At 31.3% G+C, this 13,443-nt stretch overlaps 1 protein-coding gene across 1 annotated transcript; it reads right to left on the reverse strand.

Annotated features, from left to right (window-relative positions):
- Nucleotides 1-12,414: 12,414 nt before the first annotated feature.
- Nucleotides 12,415-13,443, reverse strand: LOC25482141 (uncharacterized). The gene has a single exon (XM_013610651.2). The coding sequence runs from the start codon at nucleotides 13,441-13,443 to the stop codon at nucleotides 12,415-12,417; it is 1,029 nt and encodes a 342-aa protein (XP_013466105.1).

Consider the following 13,443-nt stretch of genomic DNA (forward strand, 5'->3'; position numbering starts at 1 on the left):
TTCTTCTCTAGAAAAAATATACTAATATTCAATCCTAACTTCAATTGATAACCAATTTTAACTACCAGAACGTGACGTTTATGATGGAGGTTCCAACTTTTATTGTACACGTATTTTTCCTGCTCCTACCTCTCTCTACCTATATTGTTGTATCTTAATGCACACACATTCGAAAGAATAACCAAATAAATACTACTGGTTCCCTAAAAAAAAAATATACTAGCAGTATTTAGGTTAGATATGTTTTTGTTTTTTTTGAACAGGTATGTTTTTGTTCCTAACAAAATATCTCTCCCTCAATTGTAACACTAAAATCATCCGACTTGACCGTAAATACTAAACCTGCAGAGATAAATTTTTGAGTTATGCAATATGATTCGATTCTTGGGTGGAATAATTGTTAGTAAGATTATACTTATATTTTGATTGAATTCTGAATTACTAGAGTCCATTCAATTGAAAATCGAGCATTTAACACAAAATATAGTGCATTAGAGACTAGTATTTCTATAGTTTGTCTGTCTAATAAGACTTTTGTTATCCATCAATGGACTGACCCTGACCATTGTGGTCCACTCTTATAGAGTCCATATCAACTTGATTACTTATGACGATTAAGACTATTTGAGCTCTTCGAAGATGAACCCTTGTCCACTAGAAAACCCTTAACACATCACACACAACCTTAGTTAAACATTCTTCACAATTCCATTAACAAACTCCACATTCAATCTTGCAATGTGACTCTCAAATAAGATTGGGAATCTTAAATGCAATTCTTTTAAAATCTTTTTGTTGCGAATTCGATGAAAAATCACACCAATAACAAACTTGATGTGTGGAGCAAGGGATAGTCAAGCAATCAAAACAAAGTGTATGGAACAACTATAAACACAAGCCAAAAGTAGAAAACAACAGCGAGAGAAAAAGAAGAGAAGAGAGAACACAAAAGAATTTGTTGACCTAGTTCGGTCCAAATTGACCTAGTCTGGAGGAGAGAGCAGCCCTCCGTTTCACTATATGATGAGTAACGTTATAAAAGAGATGTCAATGAGTTACAAGAAAAAGTATCCCGCCTAATTCTACCCAAAGCCCCAATCTCTTCCCGTAACCAAGAGACTCAATCTTAATAGTGTTTCCCAAGGTGAATCAACCCTTAAACCCTAGTGTTTGTTCCAAAGAGACAAACTCTATACAAACCCTAGTTTTGTTGTTGCCTTTCTAAACCGTTGTTTCGGCCCCCTCTATCTCAAGATTTACTCTGATTCAAGGTCTATATTTATAATAAAAGTATAACTCATAAATTTGGAACGAATACCCTTGTTGCTAAAAATATAAAAGACTTGTTTCAAATATATTTTGTGCTGAAAATATATTTATGGACAATACATATATTTTTGTACCGTATGAAGAACGATTTGATGTAAATTGAAAGGGAATATTATATTTTTGTTGCAAATATTCTTTCACTGAAGACCGAGATGGTGGACAAGGCCAGGAGTGCCATTGTCTTGTACCTCGGGGATAAAGTTTTGAGAGAAGTAACAAAGGATCCAACCGCGACATCGATGTGGTCAAAGTTCGAATATTTGTATATGACAAAGTCTTTGGCTCATCGGCAAGTCCTAAAGCAACAACTTTACTCATTTAAGATGGTAAAGTCAAAGACCATCATGGAGCTACTTGTGGAGTTCAACAAAATCATTGGTGATTTGGAGAACATTGAGGTGCGTCTTGGGGATGCGGGTGCTCTGATGGTGTGGTGTTGTTTGGAGGATGAAGAAGGTGATGTGTCTCACATTTGGATTGATGCCTAGTGGAGCGGTGGTCGTCTGGAGAGACGTTAAACACTCAACATCAGCCTGGAGAGGCGGTGGTAAGAATACTCATGATCAGTCTAGAGAGGCGGAGGCAACAGTACTCATGATCTACATTTTGAGGTGGAGTTTCAAGGTTGAAGACATAGTGGGATGTACGCATTTGCTAGTTGAGGTAGAGTACGCTCAGCGTGAGGTGGAGTTGAACACATCGGTAATGGTACGGCTATGGAGGACCTTGGGTGCTATGCTCTATGGTGAGCAAGGGATTTCTTCATGAAGACGGAAGGCATTCCGGAGGTTGAAGAAGGAGACCTTCAAGGAAGCGGGAGATGTCCTGTGTTGAAGATGTTATGGTAAATGCTTGTGGAACTACCTAAAATTCCTAGTGTAGTTGGACTGCAAGGACCTTCGAGAAGGCGGAAGACATTCCGAGGGCTGAAGGGGTTAAGGTGTGCACTTGTGGAACTACCTAAAATGCCTTGAGTAGTTTGGACACAAGGATCTTCAAAAGGGCGGAAGGCATTCCGATGGAGAGGTTAGGGTGTAAACTTGTGAAGCAACTTGGTATAGTGGGAAGCAAGGTAAAGAGCAGCACGGTGGTTGATGTTAAATTGGCATCATCACTAATTTAGAGTCAAGGTGGAGAATGTTATAGTATGACTCAAAATTTGATGGATGGAGAATATTATTGCTAAAAATATAAAAGATTTGTTTCAAATATATTTTGTGCTAAAAATATATTATGGACAATAAATATATTTTTATACCGTATGAAGAACGATTTGATGCAAATTGAAAGAGAATATTATATTTTTGATGCAAATATTCTCCATCCATCATATTTTGAGTCATACTACAACACTTTTTCTTTAAATATGGTATGTTATTGGTATTATGTACAAAAGGATTTGCTTAGTAAGGTGTGACCTTAACGAGTTAAACCTCTGTAATATATGGTATTAAATTGATTTCAAATCTTTGTTGCTTCTTCCAAGTTGTTAAGCATTAAGATATGCCTTCTCCTTACTAGGTGGTTAAACCTATGCCTTATGGCTTGATGATTTTATTTTAGTAGTTAATTACATTTATTCACCAATATAATGTGATAAAATTGATAGATAATCAAGTATCTTAAACATGTGATCATAGATTCGATCCCTAATTAATATGCATAGAAGAACATTTGTTGAGAGAGGTTCACCCTTAAGTGGATCTCTATACCTTAAAATATTAGTCTCTAAGCAACAAAACAAAAAAAAACAATTGTTTCATGTCATTTCTAGCCGATATATTTCTGACATTGTTCATTGTTTTTTATTTTGACTTGATATGCTTTTGTATTGATCGGCCTAAACCGAAAATGTTGAGAACATCTTTGCACTGGATTTATTAGCTATATAAATACTTTTGTGTTCTTGTATTTTTATTTTTACCAGTTTGTGTCAATTTCTCCCTTCAATCAATTCAATTTGCATATATTCTCTACTCTCTCTCTTATGTTTTTTTTTTTATTATTATTTAAAAATGCATATCTTTATATGTGTATTGCGTATAAACACTATACATCCAATCTTGTGAACACACAAATCCAAAATGTACCTAACCTAAAAATATATTTTTTAGTAGACCTAAAAGAAATTGTTGACTATACATAATATTGTAACTTTTAGTCTTTCAAATAATAAATAAATACACGATACATTTTTCAGTTCCACGAGTGTTAATCCTGTCAATGGTCTTCTTACCACTTGCCAATAAATGCCAAATTTTGAAGGTAAATTCATAGGTATCTTGGAGTTGGAGTTTGATTGGTAGTGATACTAAGCAAAGTTTATTTAACATTTAAATCTATTTTAGAATAAATTAATCTCAAAATTTGACATGTCATTGATTAATAACATGAAAGTTACATACCCGAACAAACTACGTGAATATCATTGAGTTCACCTTAAAATATTGATATGGCAACATCCTTCTCACAATCCAACGTGGACTGATAGCAACTCCCTCCCCTTTATTTTTGCCTTTTTGTGCCAATTTATCAAAATAATGTGTTTCTTTGTGAGAAAATTCAAGAGTAGAGAAAGATAACGATAAATAGATAAGAGAAATTATTTGTACAACTAAAGTTAGATATCATTTGCGATAACTTTTCAGTGGTTAACACAATTTAAATAATTTGTTAATTGTGTAAATTAGATGATTAATAGATACGTGTATATCAAATATTAAAACTTATCAATCATCCATGTAATTTCATTAACCACAACCATAGTTTTTAAGTGTTCGACTATATATTTAGATTTGAGCACCTAAAAATTATGATTAATCACGTCTAAATTTGTGCTTAATGAAGTTACATTGATCACGAATGATTTTTCTTTTTTAGTAAACTAAAGGTATCCTCTACATACAAATTCAAACTTCTACTAAATAGTAAAAAAACAACTCTAATAAAATTATCTATTCAATTATAAATTACTAAATTATAGCAATTTTATTGAATGTACTTTTTTTAATGTATTGTTGAGTTTAAGTGTAGATGATTAGTTCTACATCGTCTATGAATAGATACAATATTGAAGATATAATAAAGATGACTCATATACTTAATTCATTAAAGTTTTGGATGAAGATGGACATCTTCCTCCCTTATGGTCTTAGAGTATTGACTTGTTGTTGCTCCGACACTCTTCCAAACTCCCCAACATGTATAGGTTGCAAGTCAATTTAGACAGTTATTTAACTAAAATTTGAGAGGTACAAAACAATAATCCAAATAAATAGTACTACACATTAACAACAACCCTTCATGTCAAAAACTTACTTTTTTTTTTATAATAATTTTTTATAAGTTGTGGATTCACGTATATATTAATGAATTTAATTTATTTATTTTCGTGAAATAATTTAATTTCTATTTGTCCATAGTGTAAACCTGTTTTCATATATCCAATCAATCCCATCATTAATTATTTTGTAGATATTTTGATGTTATTTGTAAATATTAAGACCTAACTAAATAACTTTTTTGAGAGGAAAAATTAAGCCTAAATTAATATGTGATCAATGACCATGTCAAACACCTCCCTCTTATCCCTTATCACAATTGAGGAAAAAGTGAGTAGAGACAAGACTCCCAATGCTGTGCTGTCTTTGAGTTTGTTGTGTGTACGAATTGTTTCATGTGTTTTCTATTTCATATTAATTTCAACTATTTTTTGAATGGTATAAAGTACAGGATCTGTCTTAAGGTCTTTTGTTTGGAATAGAAAGGGAAAAGAGATATTATTTATATAATTATGATGGGAGTGTAGAATATGGATTTTCTTTTTTTGCTCGTCGGCTACAACATGTGGTCTTTGGAAGTGAAAGTGACTTGGAAAAGAAAAGAATAAAAAGATGTAGTTGACTGAGTCGAAATGCAATGCTATTGACTCAGTCATTAGTGCAATTTTGAAACATATGGGCCCTATTCTGTTATAATATCTCATTAGTTTAATATCCACTAATTAGAAAAAAGATTATCTAATTTTCCTTCCATAAAAAAAAAAAAAGATTATCTAATTTATCCACAAATCCTAATTCAAGTATAAAAATAACAAAATTGTTAAGTCAAACGTTATGATGATCGGGGTTTGAATTCTGACATATTCATTTGTATATAAGTTTATAATGTCTTTGTCATTTACTCTATGAATCAAAACAAAAAATTAAGATGAGAGGAGTTTATAATTCTGTTAAAGATAAGTATATTGTATTGACTAATTAAGAAAATTCATTTTATAACACTTCTTTTACACATTTGATCTAGTATAGTATAAAATAGTGACTATGACAAAAATCCCAATGATTATAGAAGAGTAAAAACTAAAGTGTTTAAACTAAGTGTGAAAATTGATGCTCTTAAAAGAGGTAAAACATGAGGAAAAAACAGAACCTTTAAACTTTAAGGCAAGAGTATAGATGAATTAAACATTATTAATGGGGACCAAGTTTTTCCCTTCAATTATTTTAGTCTTGAAAGGCACTAATTGTATTGTTTGCTTTCCTTGTTGCAATGTTGCGTGTGGTGTGCAAAAAATCATACCATTTGCGCCACCTTTGGTTTGGCTTTACATACACGTATGTTCTCTACTTCTCTATCAATCAATATAATAAAGTACTACAAATGTTTCTCAACTTAAATCTTGTTTATAAAAAATAAAAATAATAAATGTTCAATTTTTTTTATTTTTTATGTTTTTATTTCTTCAAATATCTCCACTCTATTCAAGCACGATTCCAAGGAAACAATGATGCGATTTTTTTATAGTTTTTCTGTATATCTCGTACTTTTTTTTGTCTAGGAGACTAATGACTGAAGCTCACACAATTAAATGTGGAGAAGTGGGGTGTCCGGAGTTCGAACCCCGGCCTCTAAATAAATTATGTAATGTCTCAACCAATTGAGATAAACTCACGGGGACTATATCTCGTACTTATTCTTAAAGTATATGAAATAAGGTAATCTTTAAAATCACTAAAATTGAAAAGGATGATTTTTCAAACAAACTTAGATAATTCAGGTTAATAGCATACAACGATAAATTGTCTACAAATATAACACCCTATAAATATGATAAAACTAAGGTTTAAATAGGTAAATCGTCCTTGTAAGTTCATGTGTTTTTTGTTTTCATTCATGTATCTTTTTTGTTCTAAAACAAACATTGTAAGTTATAAACGTTTTAATTTTGGTCTCTGTCGTCATCATCTATTACAAAAATGAGTATGTGGCAAACGAAAGATGATGTGGTGGCGTGTGACATGACATATGGCATTGATGTGTTGTTTCGAGTCAGAAAGTTAGAGGGACCAAAACAAAACAAAAACACAGAGGGACCAAAAATAAAAAACGAGAAGACAAAAAATCCAAAAAAATCTTCATCTTCTTCCTTTATTTTTTCTTCATCATCTTTAACAACTCCTTCATCAACATTCATAAAAAAAATTCCAAAAACAACATCATCATCATCTAATCACTACACCTTGTAAAAAAAAAAGGCTAAAATATGGTTTTAGTCCCTGGTAAAAAAAATTTTGTTTTTGGTCCCTGCAAAATTTTTTGTTTTTGAAAATAGTCCCTCCCCAAAAAATTTTGCAGGGACCAAAAACTACAAAATTGGTTAAGTTATAATGTGCCACGTATGCAAATCATCACAAAAGTGGGGTCAGGGACTATTTTCAAAAACAAAAAATTTTGCAGGGACCAAAAACAAATTATTTTTTTACCAGGGACTAAAACCAAAACGAGGCATATTTGCAGGGACTAAAACCATATTTTAGCCAAAAAAAAATCTAATCTCTACACCAACACCATTAACAACAACACTTAATCTCATCATCAAAATCATTAAAAAAATAACATACATAAAATCTTTCAAGAAACACTCCTTAATCCAACACCTAACTTCACCTCATTTTTACTACCCCACCATCAAAACCCTTAATTCTATACCTTCAAAAATATGATACTCAAAATTCATAATAAAAAATTGATGAAAACAATAAAATACATTTTTCAGCTTAGACGTTCATGCTTCTGTGACGACGTCGTTCGAGAACAACAAACAATCTAAATCAGAATTTCAAAATCAATAAATTCATAATCTCAATATATGAATGTTACAACCCGAAGGCCAAAAAAGATAAAATATTTTCTAGATTGTGAAAATTAGGGGAATTTTTTTTGATAATTTTTTGAAGCAAAATAAAAATTAATAACTCAAGCAACAAAGGAATAAAAAAAGTAAGGGTTTACAATAGGGGGCGGCTGCTCAAGTTCTTAAATTGACGCCCTTAATTCAACTTTTCTAACTTAAGAAAAAAAAGTTTACAGTGCTTGTTTTTTTTTTTTTAGTCTATTTTAGGTGGTGATGTGTTTTGGTGGGTTTATCTCTAGGGTTTTTTAAGTGGTTATGGTGTACCGTTTATATGCGGCACCTTTTGTATCTTGTTTCGTCCATACCTTACATTTTGCGAGGATGACGTTTAATAATATTTGCCGATTAAAAAAAAACTTTAGAAAAAAAGAGAGAAAATAACATGCATTTCCTTTTCTCGTTAAAGTCATCAATCAAAAACAAACAAATCATAAATATGTTTCAATTGTTTCATATCTTACTTTTTATTTTCATTTCAAGTCATCATTCCAAATTCCATCGTTTTCTAAACTCGCAATCATGTCATTTCCTCAATTAGCAACCAATAAATACATGGGTCTCCAGAACTCCAATAATTGCAATGGGTAGATTAACTTCTCTGCCAAAATTATAATACTAGATAGCATATTGGAAAATTTTAGATAGGACAATTAATTAAAATTCAATTTATCTGAGTTAAAAGATAATAAGTTGAGGGTTCTAAATTCAAATGTAAGCAAAGAGTATTAAATATTAACCTACCAATTAACTATTGATGTTCTTAAAAAAAAACCTAACTTTTGCAATTCAAAAAAATGAATTTTAAGGACAATTGTTGTTTTGACTTTCATTGTTTCTTAGAAACACATGAAAATAATCAAAAAAAACCTCAATGATATTTAACTACCGTTGACTTATAAACAGAAAACCGTTGATAATTAACTACCGCTAAGTTTTTTGGTCATTTTCATGTGTTTCTAGGAAACTGTTGTTGTGAGAACAGCAATTTTCATTTTAAGGGTGTTCAATTATAATCTTTTGTCATAAGCACAATTGAGTTGAGAAAAAGCCCAATATCATAAGTATTAGCGCAACTACCAAGATCCTCCATAACATGTCAATTAAGTGAACTTATTTATCCACCCCCATAGTTCTCTTAAGCCCCTAAAAATAATCTTTTACTGCACATTCAGATTTTAAAATCCAAACATGTTTTATCTGAAATTTAGAAGTCAAGTTTCATGATCGAAAAATTGTGGTAATTTTTTTGATATTAAACGTTAGTTAATGTAATCATGGATATTTTGAATTAAATATATGTTTTTATTGAAAAACAAGCTTGGTAGATTCATGAAGTAGCATAAAGATTCAAGCATTAGTTACGAGTTCATTACCTTTTGCCAACCTGTGGATTCTGATACATCTATAATCTGAATTTTACCGCATTGAAAACCAACTCCTGAGGGTCACATTAAACTAAATGTGGATGACAATTTTCTTGAAGAAAGTTCTCGTCAAGTCCAACTCAAGGGGGCAGCCACTAAAGAAAGGCTTAGGTCCTCAAAATTTTTAGGCCCCAAATTTTTTTAAGCATTGAATGTATTTTCACAAGTCAAAGTAGTTGTTTTAATGGTTATCCATACCTTAAATCTTTTTTTTTTTTTTTTTTTTTTAGTGTTACAAAATAACGAAGAAAAAAGAGGGAGAGCACCTTACATATCCATACCTTAAATCTAAGAAAGTACTACGTATTCGAAATTTAAAAAATAAAAAAAGTAATTTATATTTGTCTCATAATTCAATATTATTTTAAGGTTTATTTTTGTCCATTTTTTTTTAAATCTAATAATTGGTAAATGATGTATATATATTAAATATTACTTTTAACATATATTAGTAGTTAAAACTAAAAAAAAAGTTCTTGCAAATGTTACGAACCAATGTTCGAATTCCAACTATAAAGATATTCATATTTAATGTCTAATACGTATCAAATATAATTACTTTCCATCGAAGAAATATATGATAAAAAGTTCTAATTTTTGTGATATTCTCTCCCAAAACATTGTTTTTAGAAGACTCTTCTAACCTATTTAAAAGGCTTTTATTTTTTGAGAGGATTAAAAGACTTTTATTTAATTATTTTTTTAAAACTTACAAATACAGTGAGTCGGCCTTGGTTTTCGTCTAGGCACCGATGGAATTCTTCGTGGCCATGATGGAAAAGGATAGCTGGGCTCACTCTTTCTTTTTTTTTTTTTTTTTTTTTTCCAATGGTGGCAATGCTCTCTTGGTAAAACTTCGTCCTATTAAACTTGGGATTGCAACTTGTACTTATGATTTCGGTTAGGGGTGTTCAAATCCAAATCGATTCAAATTAAAACCGTAAATCGATCAAAAAAACCGAAAACTGCACAAAATCGAATATTATTGGATGTGTTTGAATGACATTTTGTGAAAACCGCTTGGATTGGATCGGATTTTGGATTGATTTTTCAAAACCGAACCAAACTGAACCGAACCGCATACAAATATATATTTTAATATATATTTCCATTTTTATAATTAGAATATATTATATTAAGCTATTATTTATTTTCTTTTAATTCTTTTAATACTATGTATGAGTTTAATTTAATCAATTTTGTTTCTTTTTCGTATGTTTTAAAAATAATCATCAATCATTATTATTCCGCACTATTTTTTTTTTTTTTTTTTATAAATCATATGCTATATTTTGTATCGAACCTATCATTTTATCATATTTTTATAAGATTATTATTAATAAAAAAAGTTACAATTTGTAATTTGGACATCCAAAATTCGATCCAAATTAAACCGCATTAATTTGGATCAGATTGGATCGGTTTTTTTTTAACTAATTATCCAAAACCGAACCGAACCGCATATAATTTTTTCTTTAGATCGGATGAGTTTTTGCTTCAAAACCGATTCAAATCGGACCGCGAACACCCCTAATCTCGGCTATACAAATTTCATCTGCAAGAGTGATTGTTAGGAAACGGTAGACCTTATTCACAACATGACAAATGCAAGTTTGCATGTGTATAACTTAGTGTTACTAGAAATCTCAGATGTCTTGCATTATAAGACTATCAATTTAACTCACATTCCAAAGGAACATGATACTTGTGTTGACTTTATGGCTAAAGAGTGTCCATTCCGCCTGCTCATCTCACTAGGATCATCCTTCAAATGACTTAGAGTCTCTCCTTATACAAGACAAACAAGCTATTTAGTGTTTTTTTTTTGTTTTATTTGTAACACCAAAAAAAAATGTTTTTATTTATTTTAAATTGTTGATCGATGAAAAGTCATAAGAAACTACCACATAATTTACGAGGAGGGTTGAGAATGAGAGGCCTTGAATCATTCTTACTTTCTTTATTTTTGTAAAAGTCATTATTTATTTATTTTAATGTAAAATTTGAATTTGATTTAACTTTTACAAAGTTAATGTTTATAGCTATATTGATAACGGTGTTTCAACTTCCCTCAAAAAAAAAAAATTCCCTAAAAAAAAAAAAAAACTTCCCCTAAAAAAAACCGTGTTTCTATTTTAATTTTTTTTAATAATATCTTGAATTTCATTTATTGTTATATCTCATATTTTAATGATTTTTATATTTTTATTTTACAATTATTATTTTATGCAGTTGATTGGTTGATCTCCATTGAGACTTAAATTGTTTGATAAAGTTTATATTTCTGAAATTTGTAATAAGGTTGTTTAACCACACTTTACTGTATAAATTTTATTTTGTGTGTAGAGATTAGATAATGAGAGTAGTATTTTTTTTCATTTGTACGTGTTGAAATTCTGCTAAAGTTTATTGATGATTTTTCCATTTTTGAAACTTCTATAAAGGTAACTTGTTTAATGTACTTAATTTTGTTAACTTCCCTATAACTCTATAGTGATTAACTTTCCTCATGTCATGTTTTTTTTTTTTTTTTTGACATAAAACTTTCCTCAAGTCATGTGTTTTTTTTTTTGAAGAATCCTCAAATCATGTGTTTATTTTTTTATTATCCAAATATTATGGTATTTCTTTTTGGTACAAAAGAGGAAAATTATGGTAATTTAATCGACATTAAATGCAGTTAATGCAATCATTTTTTTATGCAATTATTTATATTTTGAATTAAATATATACTTTTTATTTTAATTATATGGATTTTTCTATCATATACAAATTTAAATATATTAAGATATTTAAAATATTACGGGTAGACAAGTGATACTTTGCTTATATTTGAGTTTGGCAAACAATTATTTTTTCTTCTATTCTTTTGTTAAACCAAAGTATGCACCCTTATGAGTATAGCTCACTTGGTAAGAGATAATGCATATTATATGCAGAGGCTGGGGTTTGAACCCCGAATACCCAATTTATTCACATTTAAAGTGAATTTATCTGGCCGCTATGCTACTTGACAAAAAAAAAAAAAAACATGCAACCCTAAACATGTATCACTTGTGTTACACTAAGTACTTTTTCATCACATCATTTCAAAACGTTTCTCATTCAATAACAACAAATAATTTTTTTTCCCGTAAATCATGGTATCTACAACGCAGCTATAGAGACTTTTCTGAAATGACGGATGACTATTTAATGGATTTAGATCTTTCAACATATTGTACACACTATCAATAAACTATAGAAGAAGAAAAACACTTGGGCAAATGCACTTATTTTACCTCCATTTTTAATTAAAAATGATAATTTAGACTCAAATGAAATAAAACCATGAAATGATAAATTAGACACTCGTTTCAATTTAAAATAGCTTAAACTTTTGTAATTCATGATTACATTTTATTCTAAGCAGCTTGATTCATTTGCATAATTGAAATTACATCAAAATGTTATGAAAATAATCCCTTAGTACTCTTCATAATATGCATTTGCCTCCTCAACATAGGATTCCTCCTCAACCTCAGGTGCGTACTCTTCATAGTATGCATTTGCCTCCTCAACCTCAGTTGCATACTCTTCATAGTATGCATTCGCCTCCTCAACATTGGATGCCTCCTCGACATGAGATGCCTCCTCAACATGCTCATAGTAGGCATCACTCTCAACTTCATGATGGTACACTTCATGCTCATAGTACGAATCCTTCTCCACTTTCTCAGCTTCCTCATCCTTCCCTAATGCAAGTGCACCAATTCCACCCACAACAACTCCCACAGCCAAACCTGCTCCAGCACCCACGGCCAAACCTGTTCCCAACCCAAATTGGCTACCTTTCTCTGATTCACCTTGCGACGTGCCTTGTTGAATGCTTTGACCATAGGCATATGGGGCAGATGCGGGGTAACCTACAGGAGGACGTGAGGCAGCAACATACGTGGGTGCGGCTACAGGGTAGCCGTAGCCTGCAGGCAGAGGTGGAGCAACATTGTATGGATTCCCATACGTTACTGACAAACTTGCACCAGGTGCAGGTGGAGCACCATATGGACTCCCATAAGGATGAGGAACACCATAAGGTGCATGATAGGCTAAATTTTTTATGATGACTTTAATGTCAACCGTGCCTTGTGGGCGTCCAGAAGGACGCTTCAGCTTCAAAGTACGGCTGACGCCTGATAAGTCATCAATTTTGATTCCATCAAGTGGAAGTTGAGATGAGCCGATAATGAGTGGCGGCTTGTTATTCGACTCTAAGTGGAGAACATCGATGAAGACGAAACAATTTTTGATGGTTGTCGATGGTGGCATAGTGGTGATGAGTTTTTCATTCCAGTTGGGTTGAGTGTCACCAGATTTGTCAACGTTGGTGGAACGTTTTTGTGCTGGATCGACCCAAACAACAGCGTATGGGAGGTTAGGACCGTACCGCCAATTCACATTCTTAAGGTTTTTGGCAGATAAAAGCTTCACTTCAACCTCATAAGGTGACGCCAT

The sequence above is a fragment of the Medicago truncatula genome, chromosome 1 (assembly GCF_003473485.1).
Source record: "Medicago truncatula cultivar Jemalong A17 chromosome 1, MtrunA17r5.0-ANR, whole genome shotgun sequence".
NCBI classification, from domain to species: domain Eukaryota; kingdom Viridiplantae; phylum Streptophyta; class Magnoliopsida; order Fabales; family Fabaceae; genus Medicago; species Medicago truncatula.

Coding starts and splice junctions, on each gene's coding strand:
- LOC25482141 (XM_013610651.2), bottom strand. CDS start 13,443: ATGGCGTCACCTTATGAGGTTGAAGTGAAGCTTTTATCTGCCAAAAAC.